Source organism: Amphiura filiformis, chromosome 16, assembly GCF_039555335.1.
Source record: "Amphiura filiformis chromosome 16, Afil_fr2py, whole genome shotgun sequence".
Taxonomy (NCBI): Eukaryota; Metazoa; Echinodermata; class Ophiuroidea; order Amphilepidida; family Amphiuridae; genus Amphiura; species Amphiura filiformis.
The window spans coordinates 17,336,380-17,363,054 of NC_092643.1; the positions used below are offsets into that span (position 1 = coordinate 17,336,380).

The window sequence follows — 26,675 nt, forward strand, 5'->3', positions numbered from 1 at the left end:
CGAGTTGACTTGCACTGGTCTGGTACCGTAAGACTGCCTCACAAAATGTCAGTACAAACTTTGTTGACATGATATATACAATGTATGCTGGTCCAATTGAGATACGGAATAGCTCGGAATTAAAATTTGTTCATGAGTACATGTATACACGAATCAAACGCTCTTGACAAGTATAACAACGCCAATCTCCGACGATCGCGATTAGATAAGTTTCCCCGGGACTCCGCTATTAAAGATGACGAATATAATTAACCAACTCTTTCAGATACTTATCCAGGACTCGACAACGGTTCTACTCGCTCTAGTAGCTTTTACGTTATTATTCCTTACCATCAGAAGTAATCGGAAACCGTCCAGAAAGTTTCCTCCGGGACCTCGTTTCATGTGGCCTATATTGGGGAACCTGCCCAGTTTAGACCCAAAAGCTCCATTTAGAACACTGAACCAGTTGGCGCTCAAATACGGACCAGTTTACCACCTTCAATTTGGATCTTTTCCTGTGGTTGTTCTCAACGATTATGAATCAGTGCGTCAGGCGTTTTTAAGACAAGGCGAGGAATTTGACGACAGACCTAGACTTCTCATTTTTGAAATGGTGAATCCTGATAGAGGTAGGTGCTGGAGGTTTATCCAATTTTAGGCATGTTTGAGAGTAGAGTTGTTCTTTGCCTAGGCCTGTATAGGCCCTACTTTGTTTCCACGACGTCGTGTTAAACAACTAAAATATACAAAAGTTGCTCATACATGTAACTACTGTAAGTAATAAGCAACAGAAAAGATCATTTCATATTTAAATAGACCAATCGTTTATAATTATTTTATTACCAATCTTTGCACATCGTTATTTATCATCGTTATCAGTAAGTAAAAAATTACTGGTTTTCATGGTTTGTCCCACAAAAATTACCAATTGATTTGGAGTACAAACCTGATGAATCTATTCACTGAAATCATTATTTATAACAAGACCAATCTGAAATGTACCCCCGGGGTGACCCCCGGGGATGTATCTCAAATGCAACATTGAAAAAATATACTTTAGCACAAGTAAAACAAAAAAGAGTGAAAAATGTGAAATTGAATTTGGAACTTCTCTTTGCAACTTTCATTGTGATTTTGAGTAAAAATGAAAATGGCCACTGTTTGATATGCATTTGAATGAAATAGAAGGAATAAAGGGTCTAGATGTTGAGAGTAGGGAGTGGAAAAACTCGCAAAACTCATATGGGTCAAAAAGGATCAAAATATGACTTTTTCATCTAAAATTTTTGATATTTTAAGGTATATTTTTAAAACGTAGAAAAAATTCAAAAATTCTAGTTTTATGTCTTTAAAACACAAATATGCAATTTTGGTCAATTTAGATATTTAGGTTGTTATGACAGACCGACAAAAATTGGCAGGGAAAATCAGTTTTGGTGCTTTGCTCAAAAATTGGGCATTTTGTTAAAAATCTGCCGTACCAGTTGGATTCCATGCATCATTTCCTTTCTAAGAATATATAGTTTTATACTTATCATCATTAAGATACAATACAAAAAGCTACAAAACAATGTCTAAAATGTCTCACTTTGAGTTTTGATATTTTACATTAATATTCGATTCTCTATTTCCATCCACACAGGTTTAATAACGGCGCATAGTAACCTAGCACAACGAGTACGACGACGATTCTCCCTATCTGCTTTACGAGATCTTGGCATGGGGAAGTCCAGACTGGAAGAACAAGTCATTGAAGAAATCCAACGTCTATGCAATGTTATATCTAAACACGAGGGAAAGGAGTTCTCGCCATTTCGTCTTCTGGATATGGTTACTTGCAATGTCGTGTGCTGTCTTGTTTTCGGACATGGCTTTGACTATGATGATCCAAAACTAATGCGCATTCTCAATTTTCTGTCTGAAATCTTTATAGAGTCATCATTTTCTGGTCTTGCAAACTTTGTCCCCTGGATGCAATACTTGCCATTCTCAGGATTTCGAAAGGTCATGGTACTTGTTACTCAAATTAGAGCGTTTTATCAAGAAATGATTAAACAAGCTCGTGATAATTACACTCGGGGAGATCCCCGTACTTTTATAGATATGTACTTTGATAATCAGGAAAAAATCCATAAAGAAAATCCTGATATTGCCGAATGGTTTGACGATGGAGATTTGGAAACCTGTATTGGTGATTTTTTCGCTGCTGGAACAGAGACGTCATCCACAACACTAAAATGGGGGTTACTTTACATGATACTGCAACCTGATATTCAAGAAAAGATCCACGCCGAATTGGATTCTGAGGTTGGGCGTAATAGAATGCCTACTTTGAAAGACAGACCTCGACTGCCCTATACTGAAGCAACACTACTTGAAATGCAACGTATAGGGAGTATCACTCCTCTTGGAGTGCCAAGAGCAGCTACTTTTGATACAAAGCTGTATGGCTATGATATAGAACAAGGCACGATGGTTATGCCTAACCTGTGGGCCGTTCATCATGACGAGAGAATCTGGAAGGAAGCAGAGTCCTTTAAACCAGAGAGATTTCTAGATTCTGATGGAAAGTTGAATCGCAGGGAAGAGTTGATACCTTTTGCTATTGGTATGTATAGACTTTCTTTTGATATACCTGTGTAAAGTTACTAGCAACTGAGTGAGTGCAGAGGTCGTGGACTACTCAGTAACCTTCCTAAGACACACGTGTACACACCCCCACTGACACCCAGATACCCATTCTTAAATAACAGGAAACAAAATAGAAATATTTCCTTTGTTTGGTGATATCCGATATCAATATTTCCGAGTTCCGACTGATTTTGCTTGATCGTACCACATATAATTAATTGGTGTGGTCATGGTGGTTGAGAAATAAATAGATTATCACCATGATCACATACTTTTTGCATTTTGACCACACCGTTCTTGAAATGTAAGAATTTTATGAAACTTCCTCATTTTCAAACCTTTCCATGGATACAAATATCAATCAGTGATCTGTATTCGGAGTGCTAATCACTGCGCATCATCAGCGCATGAGGCGTCTACTGTCATTGACTCCGTGGACGGATTGAAAATGAGGTAGTTTCGTAAAATTCTTGTATTTCAGAAACGAAGCGGTTAATTGTCAAAATTCAAAAAGTATGTGATAGCTGATATGTTCCTCAACCACATCAGTTATTTGGTTTATTCGTCAAATTCAGTTTCCAACAATACAGTTCTTTCAGGGACACCCTGTATGAAGATATTGATTTGCATGTTGTGGATGCTTCACTGATGTACCCGTGTTAATTATGTAATAAATACTAGTATATTTATTTTATTTTCAGGAAAACGTAAATGTTTGGGTGAACAGTTGGCTTTGATGGAACTCTTTCTCATCTTTACCCATCTTCTTCATAAATTCTCATTTCGTCTACCAGAAGGAGCTCAACCAAGCCTGGAACCAGAAATGGGCGCGACTCTCGTTCCTCAAGAGTATAAATTAGTGGCAGTAGCACGATAAAGTTGTGCCGATACATTCACATTTGTAAATAGCGCACATCGGCAACTTCCAGACCACGGAAACCAGCCATCTTCAGTAGATACCAGCAGAAATCAGAAAACAGTTATCTTCCGAAGATTACATACATTACCTATCCTCTGTAGATAGCATACCGTATACCAACTATTCTCAGTAGATACACGTCATACACCATGTACTTTAGATAGCATACGTAACACGCATCTTCAGAAGATATGGAGACGCCAGCTATCTTCAGTAGATAGCCCACACAAGCCATCTTCAATAGATGGCATACATGTATTTTCTGTCCAGGGACGGATTTACTACAGGGCCACGATGCTGGGCCCAAGATCCAGAGCCCCCTTCCAAGTTTGGGAGAATAAGAAAAACAATACAAAATTGCACCAATTAAATCGTTGCTCTTATTGCTAGTGAATGTCTGGTCATCATTCTTGCAGAGAATATTGCATTGACTTATGTAGCTTTTCAGTGTAAGTTTTGATTTGAATATGCATCTTCATTCAAATTTTGGTCTATAGACACAAATAAGATATCAGCATTTTGCGGAACATATTTGAATTTCTTTTTGTTATATAAACATATGTTTTGAGTTTTAATCTTTTACACAAAGGAGGTAGTTGCTTTTTGGGATGTGCTTACAAAAGAGTAACACCTACAAAGAGGTTACTGGGCAAATATTATTGATGTAATACATTTATTTAAAACCCGGGAAGCACTTAACACACATGACCATATGGGTATGTTCCCCCAAAACCCTTGTTTTTGGACCGCGCAGCTCCGAAAGACCCCTGCGCTGAAAACCCTTGATTTTGAACATTACAGCCTTAAACGACTAGTCCGACTCCCAAAAATTATTTTCTAGTTCCTCTCATTTCTGCTTATTTTTTCAAATCTTTTCAAGGCGATTTTCAACCAGAAAACTAAATAAACCATTGATCTGGACAGTTCGCAGCTGCGAAAGACCTTTTTATCGATTCGCCGTCAGCTCCGTGCAAAGAGTAACTATTTTGAGTTCTGCGGGGCGAGGAGAACATACCCACCAAAAATTATAATGCGGCTTCCGGATTTAAAGGATATATGTGACCATCCTCCACAACTGAGCCCGAACTTAACAATAAACAATAGGAAACAAAGGATTTATTGACTGTTTTATTGATTTTTCACTACTTAAATGTCAAGTACTATAGACATGATATACATCATTTTAAAGCTAATTTCAAGCAGAATATTTTGGTTGAATATCTCAAAAATGATGATTGGCGACTTCAGGGCTCAGTTGTGCTGAGGGGTCACATATATCCTTAAAGACGGAGTGATCCGTGCTTCTTTAATAAAGACCTCACAAAAAGTAACGCAGCCGTTTGTTTGTTTGTTTTTTTGACGAAAGAGACTAAAGGCAGACACCATCCATAAAATCATTGCAACAGAATGGTCTTACAATAATACAATTGAACAGCCGCCTATATCAGTAATGTAATTTATAATGTTTTTGTGGTCCGGCTTTCGTCTCTTTCGTTACGAACACCTCATTAAGAGGCATACCATAGAATTTTACGGTATTTTATCATAGAATTAGTAAGAAAGGTGGTTGATGTACGCGCATTCTGTTACCCCATTCGCCCAATTTCGAACACATCAGTATTTTTGAAGAAAAAAAAGCCAGATTTAAAAGTTGCATTCAATTGTATTGATTTGAATTCAGCGCGAATATAATTGCGGTTTTTTCTTGCTGTTCATTCGATGAAGCCGGTACAAGGCCGAAATGCGTTTCGTAATTAAAACGCTCAGTCGGAAAGTGGACGTTGATTGTACAATCTTATGAATATTTAGCTAATATTGGTTAGCAACATTTTCCAATATCAGCGCTCAAATCGAACACAATAGATGAAAAAAGCTTCAGTACGTTAGTCCAAACCCATAGATTTGCAATCTATATTTTGACCCAACAAATGAAGACCCTGTGACAATTTGAACTCGGACCCGGGTTCAAAGTACATCGTCGCTTAATCTATAATAGGTCTAAAGGTATACAAGGATGATACGAGGTAGCTCGATCGTGGACGAATTGTCTTTGCACTGCTGCTGGTACCGTAGCCTGCCTGTCAAAATATCGTGATAATATTGAATTGTGTTCTGAAAACCATATACAACCATGTTTGTTGACATGATGTAATGTAATTAAAATTTGTTCATGAGTGAATGTATTAGGCCTACAGCTTATTACATCAAGCAGACGCTCTTGACAAGTATAACAACTCCGAACTCCGAGGATCGCGATTAGATAAGTTTCGGATTCCGCGAAGATGACGAATATAATGAATCAACTCTTTCAGATACTTATCCAGGACTCGACAACGGTTCTACTCGCTCTAGTATGTTTTACGTTACTATTCCTTACCATCAGAAGTAATCGGAAACCGTCCAGAAAGTTTCCTCCGGGACCCCGATTCAGGTGGCCCATATTGGGGAACTTGCCCAGTTTAGACCCAAAAGCTCCATTTAAAACACTCAACCAGTTGGCGCTCAAATACGGACCAGTTTACCACCTTCAATTTGGATCTTTTCCTGTGGTTGTTCTCAATGATTATGAGTCAGTGCGTCAGGCGTTTCTAAGACAAGGCGAGGAATTTGACGACAGACCTAGACTTCTTATTTTTGAAATGGTGAATCCTGATAGAGGTAGGTGCTGGAGTATAAGGGATATCTAACTTTCGACATGTTTTGAGAGTAGAGTAAATTATTCTTTACCACAGATTGTACTTTTGTTTCCACGACTTAAATATACAGGGTGTCCCAAAAGCCCACATTGCATTGATTTTAAAGACATATTTCACACGTTGCTCCTATCTAATGGGGAAATCAATGTGGTGGTATAGACTAATGCAGTGCTGTAATATTAGAGTCACGCGGTAGCTTGACCAGCAAGTTTAAAAAAAAACGACTGATAAAGAAGAATAAACAGATGCACCGCGAGACTATATTTACACGGAACAAAACGCTATTGTTCTATGATATTTTTCGCTGGGTACAAAATATATCTAAAACCATGCTAAATCGTATTTACTGTCCAAAGTGTCATATTTTAATAACTCTTTATTTCAAAAAGTTACACGAATCTTACAGTCAATCCGATTGTTTGATAATAAACAAACATTCTTGCTTTATTTCACGCGGTATTTCATAGCCAAAATTAGTGGCAAATCATAGCTAATCATACTGATATCCACAATCTTTCGACACTGCTACAGCCATACATGGCTGTCACTGTCGCACTAATTTTTCAGATTCACTTTCAAATATACCCAGGCATTTTCCTGGATACCCTACATACAAATTCTGGACCCCATTCGCCAAAAAATCAAGTTTTTCACAATTCTTTTATTCTTTCCGGACCACAGCATAATTTTTCATATTAATAAATACTCCACTTTCACACATCGTAATAACGGGACGTCCCCGTGGCGAAGTGGTTAAGGCCATGGACTTCTAATCCATTTATGAATTTTTGCTCAAGTTCGAAACTTCCCACCACCTTTTTTATCTATGTTTTATTAATCAATTTATTGTCGTAAATCAAGAATAACACCATTTCGAACATCCATTGCTATTGTGATATTATTATTTTTTTTCATCAAACAAACATGTTTGATTTTTTATTTACATTTAGGTCTAGGCCTTGGGCCTACTTTCACCATCCAGATGCTATCACCATGCCTGACTATCATGGCATCTTCGTCATTTAAAACACCGAAATTTATTTATTATTTATTATTTATTTATCAGTGGCTCTGTTCACCGCTCAGACTGAAATTATATTTGATATAAATATTATAAATGAAAATCACAAACGGCGAAAGATCGCCAACAACTGCCGCTGAATATTGATATCCAACTACACTACGCAAAAAAAGTTCCTTTATGGTTAGGATATTTACCCACTATTAAAATCTAGCGACTAATTTTGTACGTTTGCTAAATAATCGCATGCGGGTGATTGTCCTGCGTATTTTGACACCTCAATCACTTCTGTACGACACTCTTGAGAAAAGATATGAATGTTTAAGTAACACGATGTCGAAAAATGAAAATTGCAAAAAGGCCTATTCAAGTTTTCAGCATAAAAGAACACAAAAACAACAAACATGCAGATAACATTTTTTGTTTAATTGCTGAGCACATTTCAGGCATCATACTGCCGCTTCCAACTTCACTTGAGATTAATCTCTTTCTTTACCAGTCTTTCAATACTTTGTGTGTCCACCGTTGGCTTCCCTTACAGCAGCCACGCGGCGTCTCATGCTCCTAATGTTACCTTGCTCAACCCCGTTACCTTGCTCAACGATGCGACGCAATCCCACCAGAGTTGTATCTGCCTTTATCTTCTTGTTGACTCGTCTCTTATGCTGATCCCAAATGTTCTCCAAGGGGTTAAGATCAGGGCTTCTGGAGGGCCACTCAAGTGTCTCAATTCCTTCTGCCCGGGTCCTTCTGCTTCCAGGAATTCAGCTGTAATCATGACTGAAACTGAAACTGATGACCTGTTTTGAATCCCTTTTCCAAATCCATCTCTCAAAACGTAAATGTCTCAGTACCCACTCACCTTTGTCTTTGATCATTCATCTGCACAATAAGCAAAGTTTTATCAAACATGCATCAATTAAAATGCTTTACATTAAAATTGAAAAGGCGGAATAATGAAACCGTCTTAGATCAGTGAATCAGCTCTAAAACCATTGAATAGGCTTCTTTGCAATTTTCATTTTTCGACCTCGTGTTACTTAAACATTCATATCTTTTCTCAGGAGTGTCGTAGGGCACTGATTGAGGTGTCAAAATCCGCAGGACAATCTCTTGCATGTGATTATTGAGCAAACGTACAAAATTGGTCACTAGATTTTAATAGTGGGTAAATTTCCTAACCATAAAGAAACTTTTTTTGCGTAGTTTATATAGATTTCCCCACAGGGCTAAAGGGCAGGACTTAATTAGGGGAATTAAAATCACAAACCGCGAAAGATCGCCGACAACCGCCGCTTAATAGGGGTATCCAACTAGATTGCCCCGCAGGGCTACAAAGAACTACAAACCGCGAAATTTGGATATCCAACCAGATTGCCCGCAGGCATATCGATTATATGGATATCCAACAAATTAAGACCACAAACCGCGAAACAACAACAACTGCCGCTCAATATTGATATCCAAATATCCGCAGGGCTATAAAGAACCACAAACCGCGAAATTTGGATATGGAACTATTGCCCCACAGGGCTTCAAAGAACCACAAACCACGAAATATGGTTACCCAACAAGCTTAAACTACAAATTAGCTCCCGATAGAGAGCAGGACTTGATGAGGGAAATTAAAACCACAAAAAACGAAAGATTACAAAGAACCACAAACCGCGAAAGACTAGATTGCCCGCAGGCCTATCGATTATAAAGAATCACAAACCACGAAATACGGATATCCAACAAGCTTAGACTATAAACTAGCTCCCGATAGAGGGCAGGGCTTGATGAGGAAATTAAAACCATGATATTCAACTCTATTGCCCGCTGGGCTACAAAGAGCCACAAACCCCAAAATTGGGATATCCAATTAGATTGCCCGCAGGCCTATCGATTATTCGATTATAAAGAACCACAAACCGCGAAAGATCAACAACAACTGCCGCTTATTATTGATACCAACTACATTGCCCCGCAGGGCTATAAAGAACCACAAACCGCGAAATGTTGATATGCAACTAGATTGCCCCACAGGGCTACAAAGATCCACAAACCACGAAATGTGGATATTCAACAAGCTTAAACTATAAATTAGCTCCCGATAGAGTGCAGGGATTGATGAAAACCACAAACCATGAAAGATCGCCGACAACCGCCGCTTAATAGGAATATTCAACTAGGTTGTCCCGAAGGGCTACAAAGAACCACAAACCGCGAAATTCGGATAGCCAAGTAGATTGCCCGCAGGGCTACAAAAACCACCAACATTAAAACACGATTATCTGGGGCATTTAGACGCTTCCGTAGTATAGGCTTAAATATATGCGCATTTACCAGTTCCGACATGAAGTAGGCCTAAATCGGATTTACTCTATGTGTGTCTCTCTGGCATTGTCAACATTGGGTGTGTGTTGTTCATGTTTACAATTTATTTACATATTTACGTAGCCTAGAATAATTAAAGTATATTAAAATGTTTATTGATCATTGTGTACGCCTCTGAACATTACAGTCACGCGTGACGAGCAAGTTTTAAAAATAAACGACTGATAAAGTTTTGTTTAATTATTTATTGTCATGAATCAAGAATGGCAACTTCAAACATCCATTTTCGTTTTATTCGTTTTATGGTGCACTTCATATCCTGACTTTCCAAGCTTGGAGCTGCTTGGCTGCATTCATAAAAAAGAAAAGAAATCTACCAAAAAACGTTGACAACGTAAAGAAATCAGCAAGTTTAAAAAACCCACCTCGGCTCACTTTTTGAAACTTGGTCCCATTTGAACACCAACTAGCAAATCAGTGTTTTTATTTTATTTCAACAGAATACAGCGTTTCCAACAAGATTACAAACAAGCCTACTTGTTATTCGTTTAATTCAATCATTAATCATGATATTATAAAACAAAACACAAAAAGATATTGGCTTATCATGCAAGAACAAGATAATAACCGTTCAGGTCGTTCCAGAAAGCTTACAAATTAATATCGCATCTGCACATTAAAGATACATAACACTTCTGGAAATGTTTTAAATTGATGTAAATATGATAAAGTTTAAATCAGTACATTTTATAAATGGGACCAAGTTTCAAAAAGTGAGCCGAGGTGGGTTTTTTTAAACTTGCTGATTTCTTTACGTTGTCAACGTTTTTTTGGTAGTAACTAATGTACATGTATGTAGTGTTGATGTTGTAATATGTAAGTACTACCAGTACAACTTCGTATTGATTTCACTTAAGGGATCTAAAATGAGCGTTTATTGCGTTTCGACAGTATTTTTGTGGGACATGAGAGCACCTCGGACCTATCGAATTGCATTCTGAATACGAAGCATGTCTTTCTGATATCAAATAATTTTCATTTTTTGAAAATCACAATATATACAAATTTTATGACAAATTATAAAATTTGATATTTTTCAAATTTTTGATATATAACAGTCCTCGAAGTAAATTATGTAAATCTAATGATATATTCTTAAAGTGTATGTAGCAGGGAGGAAAAGCCGACGATCAATTGAAAATTTTGACCTTTCATATTGAAGATATGGATTTTTTCCCCAAAAAGACCTAATTTTTTTGGTGTTTTGGGGAAAAAATCCATATCTTCAATACGAAAGGTCAAAATTTTCAATTGATCGTCGGCTTTTCATCCCACCTACATACACTTTAAGTATAAATCATCAGATTTATAAAGTTTACTTCAAGTACTGTTAAATATCAAAAATATCAATTTTAATGATTTGCCATAAAATGTGTATTAAATTGCGAATTTCAAAAAATCAAAATTATTTGATATCAGAATGACATTCTTCGTATTCAGAATGCAATTCGATATGTCTGATGTGCTCTGATGTCCCAAAATAAATACTGTCCAAACGTTCATACCCCAGCCCTTAATCATACCGCTGGTTTGTACAATTGTGTTTGTATGTGTCAAATATGGCTGAATCTAACATTGCCAATGTCTGTATACATAACCAGCGCGTGTAGTATGAAAGTACTACCATGTACCAGTACAACTTTGTATTTGATTTTTTTAAAACTATCATAACACTGGTTTGTTTAGTATACTACTGTGATTGTATTTGTCAAATATGGCTGATTCGATGAATTTCAAGATGATGTCAAGTTAAGAGTTTCTAAAAAGTGTAATTACTATATTTATTGATGAAATTTGTTTTAAAGCCTACTTATTCCACTTTTCGCCAAACGACAAGTGTTTCTGGAATGCTGCTAAAATAAGAAAACTTTTAATGCTAATTTATTGCACATTCTAGGGAAGCTTGGTTACCTTTTTTAAATAGCCGAGTGAGAGGGTTTTCAATGAAATATTTTTTGTGTCAAAATTGAAGCATCCTATGCATAAAAGAATATATGAATATTTACTGCACATCATATATAACGATTCGTGATACCCAATTGTGGCACATTTGATGTCGTTTAAGAAGCAGAGAATTTTATTTCAATTTCATATACGCCAAAATATTTTTTTCATTGAGCAAGAATAATTCAAGGATAGAAAAAACGTTGAAAATTCTATGTAAAAATTACGTTAGACCCCGCCAAAGATCACTGTTTCGTTTTTATGGTAATCTAATCTTTTATTTCCTGAAAAAAAAATTGGGGTCTAATGTGGAATTATTATAATTGATAAAAACATCGAACGTGTATACAAGAAAAATGGTAGGTTCCACTATAGTATTATACTGATACAAATGTATATACGATGTACTAGCGCACGTGTTCGGCGTGTCAAAATCGATATAATGTATTGTCCATGTAGAGGCCCGTTTATTGTCGGATTTCTGTATGTAGAACACGCAGTTAAAGCCATATTATAACCCCGGGGGCACTCCAACTTTGGAGGTGACGCGTATGTAGGGCTGTTAAGACCCCTTTTTCAGCATCGCTGTCACCCAAAGACCCCATATTTTTTACGAACACATGCTCGCTCCGCGCTCTGTCACCCGAAGACCCCTATTTTTCCATTTGATCTGTCACCCAAAGACCCTTACAAGTTCAATTTGAACAGCAACTTTCATTTATCACTGATTTTGTTACTTATTTTGAAAAAATAAAGAAATTTGAAGCCATTTAGAACTAGAAATTTGATTTTCGAGGTTTTTGTGGCGCTGTTTTGGTTCTCACCCAAAGATTCCATTTAAAAAAAGGTCATGTTCTCACCCAATGACCCCATATTTTTTACATTTTGCTCTCACCGACTGCCAAAAATTATGCTCTCACCCAATGACCCCATATTTTTTACATGTTGCTCTCACCGAATGCCCCTTAGTGCGAAAGCGCCAGCCCTACACCTATATCCATTTCAAATTGAAGTGGCCCCCCCCCCCCCCCGGGGATTATAACATTTGCTGAGGAGAACGAAAGTCTTTTTTGAAAGTCTGGTTTTTACACGATTGTAATGTACTTTAGTCAATAAAGATACTCTGCAAAAATCAAGACTTTTGGTGCTGTAGTTTTGTCAAAATCCGAGATTTTGAATAAAGCGATGGAACCGGCGTTTTATTATTACGATGGAAATATTAGTCGAACACCTATGCATAATACGTACACGGCGTGCGGGATACACATACACACACCCAGAGGATCGTACCGTATTACAACCGCGGGAGTAACATGCATGGGCGCTAGTAGTAAATTCCAATTTTCTATGCTTTACCTCACTTGTTCGGCTCAAAATTAAAAGGGGACACATCTGACAGTAAAAGCTAACATTTTATGGAAAATAAACAGTAATCTATTTTTACAGAAATGTTATAAATTATATAATTGAAGAGCTCTGTTTCAAAAGCCCTTACATCCACTTTTGGCTGAAATTGAGTTATTGACATGACATTATAGTGTGGGTAAAAATACACATTTTGGTGGTAGTTTGACCTTCATACCACTTTCCCTTCCGGAGATATCGTATATTTCCCGTTTGGGAAATCTTAGGGAATTTCCGGAAATCTGAACTTAAAATGAATATAGAATTGCTTTGTTTTAATTTTTTTGATGTATAATAGTAGCCTGGAATGTTCTTTACCTATTAAAACCAAAAGGAACTGTTTTTGGGTCACTATGTTTGAAAAAAATAATTTTAATTAACAAAAGGTGTAGCTTCGGAAATATCCAAAAAATGCCATTTTCCCGAATTTAATTAAAAATTCATAATTAAAAAAGTAAATGAGATATTTCAATTTTTCTTTTTTTTTTTGGTAGCATTAGTCAAGTTACATAAAGTAGTGCAAACAAATGGGCTCAAATTTGATTGCAAAGGTGGTTACTAGAAGAGGGGTAAATTTAATTTGTTGCAAAACCCCTTACATCCACAAAATGTGCGATATAAAAGAAATAATTACAAAAATAGGGAGGCTTGAAAATTATACCAAACCTATTCTTTTAGTTTCTGTTCATTAACACTTTATCTAAATTCAAATTGAATCAAATCGAACAAGTAATACTTGCACAATTAAAAAAAGCTGTTTTTCTCAGTCAAAAGTGGATGTAAGGGGTTTTGCAACAAAGCTCTTCATATATAGAACATTAATGTGTATTAATAGCGCTCAATTGTTGTTAAAGCCATATTATATGGCTTTAACAAAAATTGAGCGCTATCATGGCTATTAATACACATTAATGTTTTTAGGCAAATAAAATTCCAAAATATGGTACGTTTTCTGCCTTTGCTTGTCACGTGGTAGGCCTATGTTGAAGTTGCGATTATATGTTCAAATAAGTTTCAAATGGATACCAACAAGACAAGTGGCCGAGCGGTCTAAGGCGCTAGGCTCATAGAGTATCCAAAGCGGTGCACCGTGAGTTCGAAACCCGCCTCTGCCAAACTTAATTTTACTTTTTTTTTTTTTAATTTCATATTGGGGAAATGGAGTGGTGTGAAGCCTACTGAAATGTGAAAGTGATCTGTATGACCTCTAGACGTAGAAGCTCTGGAAATTTCCAAGGAAGAGAATATTAAACGTAAACACATCACAAGAAATAGGTCCCCCTTTCAATATTTCGTCATAACATTGTACGGTTACATTTTGTACCAATAAAACTAACTTAGAAATAATTATATAACTGTTTGCTAAGTGCCGTGTGAAAATAAAAGATGTCCATGACTTGATGGCTGAATGAGCCCAAATGGAAGACAAAACTGCCTTTTTCATAAGTCACATAAGTAGGCATATGCTTGTCACAAAAGTTGACTCATTGCTTGTTACTAATGGAAAACACATGTGGTTGAGTGCAGTTTAAAATCCCCACCAAGTAAACATTTATGATGTTATGACGAAATGTTGAAAGGGGGACTTATTTCTTGTGATGTGTTTATTATAATTGTTAGTTATAAGATGGTGCATCGTTCTAAAACCTCTCGGATTTGTGATATATAATCACTTGTACATGTAATGAACAATAAACTACTAGTATATTACCTTTGCTGATCTGTTTGTATGAAATTGATGGAAAAAAATAAAGATTGATTGATTGACTGAAGTCTTTCATAACTACTGTAAGTAACAAGCAACAGAAAAGATCAATTTAGATTTGAATAGACCAATCGTTTATATTTATTTTATTACCAAACTTGGCACATCATTATTTATAACAAGATCTGAGATGTACCCCAGGAATGTAATGCGACTTAATAAGTGAAGTGTTTTTTGTTTTGTTTTCGTTGTTTAAAAAAAAAGATTGATACTAGTCTATAGTTCTGATATTTTACCATTCGATTCTCTATTACCATCCATGCAGGTTTAATTGCGGCGCATAGTAACCTAGCCCAACGAGTACGACGACGATTCTCCCTGTCTGCGTTACGTGATCTTGGCATGGGAAAGTCCAGACTGGAAGAACAAGTTGTTGAAGAAATCCAACGTCTATGCAACGTTATATCTAAACATGAGGGTAAGGCGTTCTCGCCATTTCGTCTTCTGGATATGGTTACTAGCAATGTCGTGTGCTGTCTTGTTTTCGGACATGGCTTTGATTATGATGATCCAAAACTAATGCGCATTCTCGATTTTCTGACAGGAATCTTCACAGAGACCTCATTTACAGGTCTTGCAAACTTTGTCCCCTGGATGAAGTACTTGCCGTTCTCAGGACTTCGAAATGTCACGGTACTTATTGATCAAATTAGGGCGTTTTATCTAGAAATGATTAAAATAGCTCGCGATAATTACACTCGGGGAGATCCCCGTACTTTTATCGATATGTACTTTGATAATCAGGAGAAAATCCATAAAGAAGATCCTGATATTGCCGAATGGTTTGACGATGGAGACTTGGAAGCTTGTATTGCTGACTTATTCGCTGCTGGAACGGAGACGTCATCCACAACACTGAAATGGGGTTTGCTTTACATGGTACTGCAACCTGATATTCAAGAAAAGATCCATGCCGAATTGGATTCGGAGGTTGGGCGTAATAGAATGCCTACTTCGAAAGACAGACCTCGACTGCCCTATACTGAGGCAACACTACTTGAAATGCAACGCATAGGGAGTATCACTCCTCTTGGAGTGCCACGAGCAGCTACGTTTGACACAAAGCTATATGGCTATGATATAGAACAAGGTACGATGGTTATGCCGAATCTGTGGGCAGTTCATCATGACGAGAAAATCTGGAAGGAAGCAGAGTCCTTTAAACCAGAGAGATTTCTGGATTCTGATGGAAAGTTGAATCGCAGGGAAGAGTTGATACCTTTTGCTATCGGTATGTATTTTGATATACCTGTGTAAAGTTACTAGCAACTGAGTGAGTGCAGAGGTGGGGACCACTCAGTAACCCCCCCTAAGGCACACGTGTACATACCTCACTGACACCCAGATACTCATCCCCATGATACAGGAGATATAACTATAAATCAAGGAAGAGATCTCCGGAAGGGATTATTTGTGAGGGATTTTCTATAAACGGTGATACAAGGTATCCATGAAAGAACTGTATCGTCGGAAACTTTTAAGTTGAAATTGAACAACCAGTTCCAAAGATAGGCTATGAGCAATTAAAGAATTTCTTAAACAACAGGAAACAAAATAGAAATATATATTTCCTTTGTTTGGTGATAATCTCAAAATCAATATTTCCGAGTTCCGACTGATTATGCTTTATCGCATCACATATAATTAATTGGTGTGGTCATGGTGGTTGAGGAATAAATAAACTATCACATACTTTTTGCATTTTGACCACGCCGTTCTTGAAATATAAGAATTTTTATGAAACTTCCTCATTTTCAAACCTTTCCACGGATACAAATATCAATCAATGATCTGTATATTCGGAGTGCTAATCACTGCGCATCATCAGCGCATGAGGCGTCTATTGTCATTGACTCCGTGGACGGATTGAAAATGAGGTAGTTTCGTAAAATTCTTGTATTTCAAAAACGAAGTGGTTAATTGTCAAAATTCAAAAAGCATGTGATAGCTGATATGTTCCTCAACCACATCAATTATGTATATAGTTATTTGGTTTATGCGTCAAAGGACCCAAAACATTCAGTTTCCAACAATACAGTTCTTTCAGGGACACCCTGTATGAAGGTATTGATTTGCATGTTGTGGATGCTTCACTGATGTACCCGTGTTAATTATGTAATAAATACTAGTATATTTATATTGTTTTCAGGAAAACGTAAATGTTTGGGTGAACAGTTGGCTTTGATGGAACTCTTTCTCATCTTTACCCATCTTCTTCATAAATTCTCATTTCGTCTACCAGAAGGAGCTCAACCAAGCCTGGAACCAGAAATGGGCGCGACTCTCGTTCCTCAAGAGTATAAATTAGTGGCAGTAGCACGATAAAGTTGTGCCGATACATTCACATTTGTAAATAGCGCACACCAGCAACTTCCAGACCACGGAAACCAGCTATCTTCAGTAGATACCATACCCCAGCTATCTTCAGCCGCAGAAATCAGAAAACAGTTATCTTCCGAAGATTACATACATTACCTATCCTCTGTAGATAGCATATACCAACTATTCTCAGTAGATACACGTCATACACCATGTACTTTAGATAGCATACGGAACACGCATCTTCAGAAGATATGGAGACGCCAGCTATCTTCAGTAGATAGCACACACAAGCCATCTTCAATAGATGGCATACATGTATTTTCTGTCCAGGGACGGATTTACTACAGGGCCACGATGCTGGGCCCAAGATCCAGAGCCCCCTTTCAAGTTTGGGAGAATAGGAAAAACAATTAAAAATTGCAGCAATTGAATCGTTGCTCTTATTGCTAGTGAATGTCTGGTCATCATTCTTGCAGAGAATATTGCATTGACTTATGTAGCTTTTCAGTGTAAGTTTTGATTTAAAAATGCATCTTCATTCAAATTTTGGTCTATAGACACAAATAAGATATCAACATTTTGCAGAACATATTCGAGTTTCTTTTTGTTATAAACGTAAGTTTTGAGAGTTTTAATCTTTTACAAAAAGGAGGTAGTTGCTTTTTGGATGTGCTTACAAAAAAGTAACACCTACAAAGAGGTTACTGGGTAAATATTATTGATGTACATGTAATACATTTATTTAAAACCCAGGGAGCACTTAACACAAATGACCATATATGGGTATGTTCCCAGAAAAACCCTGTTTTTGGACCGCGCAGCTCCGAAAGACCCCTGAATTTTACTAAAACAGAGCGCTGAACACCCTTGATTTTGATCATTACAGCCTTAAGCGACAAGGTCGACTCCCAAAAATTATTTTCTCGTTACTCTCATTTCTGCTTATTTTTTCAAAATCTTTTCAAGGCGATTTTCAACCAGAAAACTAAATAAACCCTTGATCTGGACAGTTCGCAGCTACGAGACCTTTTTACAAATTCGCCGTCAGCTCCGTGCAAAGAATAACTATTTTGAGTTCCGCGGAGTGAGGAGAACAATACCCACCAAAAATTATGATGCGGCTTCCGGATTTAAAGTGATTGTTTTGGAAAGGGTATATATCCTTAAAGACGGAGTGATCCGTGCTTTTTTAAATAAAGACTTCACAAAAAGTAACGCATCCGTTTTTTGTTTGTTTGTTTGTTTGACGAAAGAGACGAAAGGCAGGCACCATCCATAAAATCATTGCAACAGATTGGTCTTACAATAATACAGCATGTTTGAACAGCCGCCTATATCAGTAATATATAATGTTTTTGTGGTCTGGCTTTCGTCTCTTTCGTTATGAACACCTCATTAAGAGGCATACTATGGAATTTTATGGTATTTTATCATAGTAAGAAAGGTGGTTTATGTACGCGCATTCTGTTACCCCATTCGCCCAATTTCGAACACATGAGTATTTTTGAAGAAAAAAAAGCCAGATTTAAAAGTTGCATTCAATTGTATTGATTTGAATTCAGCGCGAAGATAATGGCGTGTTTTTCTTGGGAAAATACTGTTGTTCATTCGATGAAGCCAGTACCCCGGGCCAGTACAAGGCCGAAATGCGTTTCGTAATTAAAACGCTCAGTCGGAAACTGGACGTTGATTGTACAATCTTATGAATATTGGTTAGCAACATTTTCCAATATCAGCGCTCAAATCGAACACAATAGATGAAAAAAGCTTCAGTGCGTTAGTTTAAACCCATATATATATGGTCAATTCCAGCCAAAGCGGGCCAAAATTCTCTCTGGGGGCCATTTTGAAAATGTTTTCCTTTTCAATAATCTAGACTTATCAAATGAGACGATCATGTCTAGTGAATCATCAGGTGGAAGTGCCATCGGATTGAAAAATAACTTTTCTTGCTAGACCAAATAAAGTGTTAAATGCGCATATGCATGTTACCCACGAATTCAAGCATTTTCCACCTGTTGTACGCCATAAAATTTCACTTTCTTTAATATCTTTCAATATTTTATGTGTGACTCATATACACTAGAAATCGGTGAAGACTTTGAACGTAAAATAGAATTTTATTACATATATCTATACAGAAATATTGTGGTTATTACAAATTTTAAGAAAGAACCAGGTGTACAGTTAAGATTGTGTCAATTCTTCAAACTCTTTCCAAAGTGGCTGTCATTTAACATTACTGTATTATTTCGAAAGATTAGAATAAATGCTTCATATAAATATAAAGTTAGATTTTGTATCTCGTCGCAGGATGAGGATCTCGGATGGATTCGTGGGTAACAGCGTCTGGAAAATAGCAATTCCTATTAATTTTTTAAATAAAAATAAAAATACTTTTCCGTATGTCAATAATTCAGGCTGCAATGGCACTAAAATGAATTTTAATCAAAATACAGACTACATGGAATATTTAGAATGGATCATTATGGCATTTTGGGTATAAAATTTTGAGAATAATAAAGTTGCCAAATTCAAATAGACAAAGCAAACAGTTTTATATTATTATTTTAGTAAAATCATTCCATATTTTCATGCAGCAATATTCTATTAACTCGTGTTTGACAGTTCCTATGAACTAAAACACTATCAATACATTGTTAACTATAATTTAAGTAGGGATTCGTGGGTAACCAAAATGTTCGTGGGTAAGACATATTTGAAGGTATGTATTGGTAAGCGGCAAAATAGAAAATATTACAGAAGGTTGGAAACCACCATGCGGTTATTCCTCCATTGTGTTTCAATGATTCCCGTTTCTCTAACCAATTGCATTTACCCAAAAAATGGTAATTTAGGATAATCAATCAAAGCTTCATGATGCAGCTTCAGTATACCTTCAAGAGGACGCTATTAAACAGGACTGTTTTGGAACCTATTTCGCATGTTTTCAAAATGTTAAGATGCATAAGAAACATGTAATTTACGAGTAAATCCTTGGATTCGTGGGTAACGCCGAATTCGTGGGTAAAGCTATAAGTACTATAGTACCGCTTGGGGTTTGCGTTTCTTAGGTGTATAAACTGTAAGTACTGTCAAAATTATAGCATACCCATGGCTTGAATATGTGCTGATTTAAACTTAAAATAAACAATCTCCTTATTTTTCAAGGTTAGCATCTATTCGGGATTCGTGGGTAACAAAAGTTTAAACCGTCGTAGATTCTTTTTTAAAGCGGTGAACGTATTTTTACGATTTACAATTTTAAGCGCTTGTCAAACTAAATTCAGTGTCCAAAGTCATTAAATGTTAATTTAAGTTATGGCAATTATATTTGCTGGACTCGTGGGTAACAGTTGATACGTGGGTAACGTCAAATTTGATTTTATGGCTACATATGTTGGAGAAACGGGCAGAGCGTTTGGTACCAGAAAACAGGAACATGTCAAATCGGTGGAAAAAACTTCCAAAAACAGATTTACCAGGTCAAACAGGAAAGCATCGGAATCAGAATTTCTCACTTCTGCATTAGCTGAGCACGTAGCTCAAAATAACCATGTTATAGGCTGGGAGGATAGCGCAATTCTTACAACTGAAAATGACAAGTATACAAGATGGGTCAAGGAATCCATTTGGATCCGGAGGCGGGCACCCAATCTATGAACAGAGTTGATGGCACATTCAAATTAAGCCACCTTTATGATGTATTGATTTCTGGTGATGACAGTGCTACTTCAATCAATACCAACAAGAAGTCAACTGGCAACCCAAGCAGATCAGTGCGTCATCTGGCTGATGAAAAGAGCAGACCTTAGCTCTTGAAACGTCCCATACAGTAAGTGTTTCAATTGGACTTGCAAAGAAGAAATCTTTAATTAATTGATTTTATGGGTAAAACGTATTTGCATAAAATATTCACTTGGACCTCAGAATTATAGTACGAAACTTCGTTTCATGATATAGTCATTTATGGCATATTCACTTAACATTTTTCAGAACGATCATTTTATTTTTGATACGCGGGTAACAAAATTATTAGCCAAATTGACTTAATGACCTCTAGAGTCCACAAACTTTGGTGGAATTCAATCGTTTTAAATATGATGTGAGATCATGCAAACGTCTTTCTAACGGTAATAATTTCATTTTGATTGAAGGACATTCAATGACATATATGGTGCTTTATCTTTGAATTCGTGGGTAACGCCAATTCATTTAAGCTATCATAACATGTCCCCTGGTATGACTTGCTAGTAAAGGCCTATATGCACAAAGAGAGCACATTGGACGTTACATGATATGCTCCATCAATAACGTGATTACCTTTATTAATGACATTTTAAAGTGGAAAGTTAACATAGAGAGAATTTTGTCCCGCTTTCGCTGGAATTGACCATATATATAAACGCATCCCAAAAAGAAAGTATCCAGCTTGATTTTGGTCCATAAATCAAAGATGGGGTCTTAAATCAAGATGTACCAAAAGTACGTTACAGATGAATTTATTCCGCACAGTTTGATACCTCATTTGTCCAAATCAATGCAGAATTGATGACACAGTGATCTTTTAAATGCAATCACCCCAATTTTAAAAGTTGCAATAATCCCTATTGATGTGATTTTCCTGCTTCTCAAGATTCTTCAAAGAGGTACACAATAACAGAGATGGTCTAAGACTGTTTGACTTCACTTCATGTGTTTTATGTAATACAGATACTTTTTTTTACTCCTTCCTCAATGTTTTACCCTTCACAATTAACAGTCAATATCTGGTATGTCCTCCTGCTGCATAAATGACTGCCAGACATCTGCGGCGCATGCTCTTGATCTATCGCTACACATGTTGAGTAGCAGGACCAAATCAACAGGAATTTACTGCAACTTTTAAAATTGAGGTGATTGCATTCAAAAAGTCATTGTGTCATCAATTCTGCATCGATTTGGACAAATGAGGTAACAAACTGTGCGGAATAAATTCATCTGTAACATACTTATGGTAGGTCTTGATTTAAGACCCCATCTTTGATTTATGGACCAAAATCAAACTGGATACTTTCTTTTTGGAGCTTTTTGGGATGCGTTTATATGCAATCTATAGTCGATGCGTACTGCGTGTATGTTTTGACCCAACAAATGAAGACCCTGTGACAATTTGAACTCGGACCCGGGTTCAAAGTACATCGTCGCTTAATCTATAATAGGTCTGAAGGTATACAAGGATGATACGAGGTAGCTCGATCGTGGACGAATTGTCTTTGCACTACTGCTGGTACCGTAGCCTGCCTGAAAAAATATCGTGATAATATTGAATTGTGTTCTGAAACCATATACAACCATGTTTGTTGACATGATGTAATGTATGTTGGTCTTATTAAGACACGGAATACTCGGAATTAAAATTTGTTCATGAGTGAATGTATTAGGCCTATTAAAAGCTTATTACATCAAGCAGACGCTCTTGACAACTCCGAACTCCGACGAGGCGCGATTAGATAAGTTTCGGATTCCGCGAATATGACGAATATATTGAATCAACTCTTTCAGATACTTATCCAGGACTCGACAACGGTTCTCCTCGCTCTAATAGCTTTTACGTTACTATTCCTTACCATCAGAAGTAATCGGAAACCGTCCAGAAAGTTTCCTCCGGGACCTCGTTTCAGGTGGCCCATATTGGGAAACCTGCCCAGTTTAGACCCAAAAGCTTCATTTAAAACACTCAATCAGTTGGCGCTCAAATACGGACCAGTTTACCACCTTCAATTTGGATCTTTTCCTGTGGTTGTTCTCAACGATTATGAGTCGGTACGTCAGGCGTTTCTAAGACAAGCTGAGGAATTTGACGACAGACCCAGACTTCTAATTTTTGAAATGGTGAATCCTGATAGAGGTAGGTGCTGAAGTTGTATCCAATTTCCGACATATTTTAGAGTAGACTTGTTCTTTACATAGGCCTATATATTTTGCCTACTTTGTTTCAAGCACAAGCAACAGAAAAGATCAATATAATAGACCAATCGTTTAATTTTATTACCAATCTTTGCACATCGTTATTTATCATCGTTATCAGTAAGTAAAAAATTACTGGTTTTCATGGTTTGTCCCACAAAAATTACCAATTGATTTGGAGTACAAACCTGATGAATGTATTCAGTGAAATCATAACTTATAACAAGACCAATCTGAGATGTACCCCCCGATGCACCTCAAATGCAACATTGAAAAAATATACTTGTACTGTACTTTAGCACAAGTAAGACAAAAAAAGAGTATTTCGTGTGAAAAATGTGAAATTGAATTTGGAACTTCTCTTTGCAACTTTCACATTGTGATGTTGAGTAAAATAAAAATGGCCACTGTTTGATATGCATTTGAATGGAATAGAAGGAAAGATGTTGAGAGGAGGGAGTGGGCATTTGGCATCGGATGATGTGTCGCAAAACTTATATGGGTCAAAAAGGATCAAACGTAGAAAAAATTCAAAAATTCTAGTTTTATGTCTTTAGAACACAAATATGCAATTTTTGTCAATTTAGATATTTAGGTTGTTATAACAGACCGATAAAAATGGGCTTTAAAAAATAGACAAAAAATCAGTTTTGGTGCTTTTCTCAAAAATTGGCCATTTTTGTAGAAATATGCCGTACTAGTTGGATTCCTTGCATCGTTTCCTTTCTAAAGATATACAGTTTTATACTTATCATCATTACTTTTAAAGATGCAATACAAAACAATGTCTAAAATTTCTCAATTTGAGTGATCCTGCTTGTCTTTTTTTTTTTTTTCAAAGTTTGATATTTTGCAATAATATTCGATTGTCTATTTTCATCCACGCAGGTTTAATAACAGCACATAGTAATCTAGCCCAACGAGTACGACGACGATTCTCCTTATCAGCTTTACGTGATCTTGGCATGGGAAAGTCCAGGCTGGAAGAACAAGTGGTTGAAGAAATCCAACGTCTATGCAATGTTATATCTAAACACGAGGGAAAGGCGTTCTCGCCATTTCGTCTTCTGGATATGGTTACTTGCAATGTCGTGTGCTGTCTTGTTTTCGGACATGGCTTTGATTATGACGATCCAAAACTAATGCGCATTCTCAATTTTCTGTCAGAAATCTTTATAGAGTCCTCATTTTCTGGTCTTGCAAACTTTGTCCCTTGGCTGCAATACTTGCCATTCTCAGGATTTCAAAAGGTCACGGTACTTGTTACTCAAATTCGTGCTTTTTATCAAGAAATGATAAAACAAGCTCGTAATAATTACACTCGGGGAGATCCCCGTACTTTTATAGATATGTACTTTGATAATCAGGAGAAAATCCATAAAGAAAATCCTGATATTGCCGAATGGTTTGACGATGGAGATTTGGAAACCTGTATTGGCGATTTTTTCGCTGCTGGAACAGAGACGTCATCCACAACATTAAAATGGGGGTTACTTTACATGGTACTGCATCCGGGCATTCAAGAAAAGATCCACGCCGAAATGGATTCTGAGGTTGGGCGTAATAGAATGCCTACTTTGAAAGACAGACCTCGACTGCCCTACACAGAAGCAACACTACTTGAAATGCAACGCATAGGGAGTATCACTCCTCTTGGAGTGCCAAGAGCAGCCACTTTTGATACAAAATTGTACGGCTATGATATAGAACAGGGTACAATGGTTATGCCGAATCTCTGGGCAGTTCATCATGACGAGAGAATCTGGAAGGAAGCAGAGTCCTTTAAACCAGAGAGATTTCTGGATTCTGATGGAAAATTGAATCGCAGGGAAGAGTTGATACCCTTTTCGATTGGTATGTATACATTTGTTTGATACACTAGAAAGTTACTAGGTCTTGAGCCTGGGGGTGCAGAGGTGTGCTTGGGATCACTCAAATCACTTTCGGGATGACTGCGCACTTTTGGCACAATTCAAAGCCCCCTTTATCATGTTTATTCAATGGCCAAATGCAAAACACCTTCGTTGTATAACTCCAATTTGGCTGATTCCAAATATTCGAATCTGTGAACACGCTGTTGTGATAAATTCATAGATAACAGCTCAATTCATTTCATCAAAAATCTGCCAGGAGTGCTGACATCCAAACCTTTTATATATCAAATCCTAATTGGGGAAATACAACATTTTTAATTAAACACGTCTAATAAACCTTCTCATACACATAATTCCAGTAATATCTTCGGACCCCCTCGAGGTTTGTCCCTGTGATGTCACACACTGACTATCTCGAAAATTTCCCAGTACACGAGAGTAAACCGACTATTGCATGATTACCTGTGTAATTTCCCTGATCACACTCTCTAAAGGCGGTGACGAAATTATTGATTTGTATGTTCTTCGGATGCTTCAATTGATGTACCCGTATCATTAATGTGATATATTTATTTTATTTTCAGGTAAACGTAAATGTTTGGGTGAACAGTTGGCTTTGATGGAACTCTTTCTCATCTTTACCCATCTTCTTCATAAATTCTCATTTCGTCTACCAGATGGAGCTCAACCAAGCCTGGAACCAGCAATGGGTGCGACTCTTGTTCCTCAAGAGTACAAAGTAGTGGCAGTGGCACGATAAGACTGCACCGGTGGAACACTTGCGTCTGCATCCCAGCAAACAAAAAACGTTTTATAAATTATTCGCCAAAGGTTAGGAAAGGTTGCCAGAAAACGTTTAATAATTGTCGGATTATATAAAGGGTATAAAACGTTTTCATAACATTCAAAACCATTTGTTGATAACCTACTTCAAATATTCTAACATCATGTTATTTAAGTGTTGACGAATTATTTGGCAAAAAAACATTTTGACAACATTTTCAAAATGCTGTTGTAGTGTTTTTTCTTACAAAACATTTAGAAAAGTTATCTTGACCTTTATAAATTAAAAACCGACATTTTTAAAACCCAAAATATAACTGTTTAAAACGTTTTAAAAACAGTCTATGTTTGCTGAAGATAGCTGGACAGGTGAATGCTATCTTTTTGCTATCTACTGAAGATGGCTGATGTAGTACATCCGGGATAGTCCATTTGGCTTCTTCGAGCTCGCAAGACAGTAGCATTCGCGTGTAATACCCGCACGATCAAAGGCAGTGAATCGACAGGTGCCAGTCATTTTGCGCTGTACACACTACAGATATACCGCCTTGATCACGTGTGTGTCACACATGGACGCTACTGTCTCAAGAAAGCCAAACACATGAACATGCCAAATGGACTGATATAACTGATGTACGCTACTACAGAACTAACTAACTACAGAATATAGCTGTTGTATTCTGCTATCTACAGAAGATAGCTGGTGTTTGCTATAATTATGTAGAAGATAGCTACAGAAGATGCGCTACAGATACACCGCCTTTGAACTTGTGTGTCTCGAGAAAGTCAAGTGTACTAAAGTATGGTTTCTACTGAAGATACCCGCAAAGAGATAGCCTACACCAGCTATCTTCTGTAGATAGTATAGTAGTATACACCAGTTATTTTCTGTAGATAGCATAGTAGCATACACCAGTTATCTTCTGTAGATAGGATAGTAGCATACAGCAGCTACCTTCTTTAGATAGCAAAGTAGCATACACCAGCTATCTTATGTAGATAGCAT

General features: G+C 36.9%; 3 protein-coding genes across 3 annotated transcripts; all 3 read left to right on the forward strand.

The window, feature by feature from the left end:
• The first annotated feature begins 235 nt into the window (after positions 1 to 235).
• LOC140172472 (cytochrome P450 2U1-like) lies at positions 236 to 3,569 on the forward strand. Its single transcript, XM_072195619.1, has 3 exons — positions 236 to 611; positions 1,625 to 2,590; positions 3,315 to 3,569. Exons 1-3 carry the CDS (start codon positions 236 to 238, stop codon positions 3,488 to 3,490), a joined length of 1,518 nt encoding a protein of 505 aa, XP_072051720.1. The 3' UTR covers positions 3,491 to 3,569.
• Positions 3,570 to 5,814: 2,245 nt separating this feature from the next.
• On the forward strand, positions 5,815 to 18,264 carry LOC140172473 (cytochrome P450 2U1-like). The gene is made up of 3 exons (XM_072195620.1): positions 5,815 to 6,190; positions 15,007 to 15,972; positions 16,891 to 18,264. Exons 1-3 carry the CDS (start codon positions 5,815 to 5,817, stop codon positions 17,064 to 17,066), a joined length of 1,518 nt encoding a protein of 505 aa, XP_072051721.1. The 3' UTR covers positions 17,067 to 18,264.
• Positions 18,265 to 22,577: 4,313 nt separating this feature from the next.
• Positions 22,578 to 25,646, forward strand: LOC140172474 (cytochrome P450 2U1-like). Its single transcript, XM_072195621.1, has 3 exons — positions 22,578 to 22,953; positions 23,901 to 24,866; positions 25,471 to 25,646. The coding sequence occupies exons 1-3, from the start codon at positions 22,578 to 22,580 to the stop codon at positions 25,644 to 25,646; spliced, it is 1,518 nt and encodes a 505-aa protein (XP_072051722.1).
• Positions 25,647 to 26,675: the final 1,029 nt, after the last annotated feature.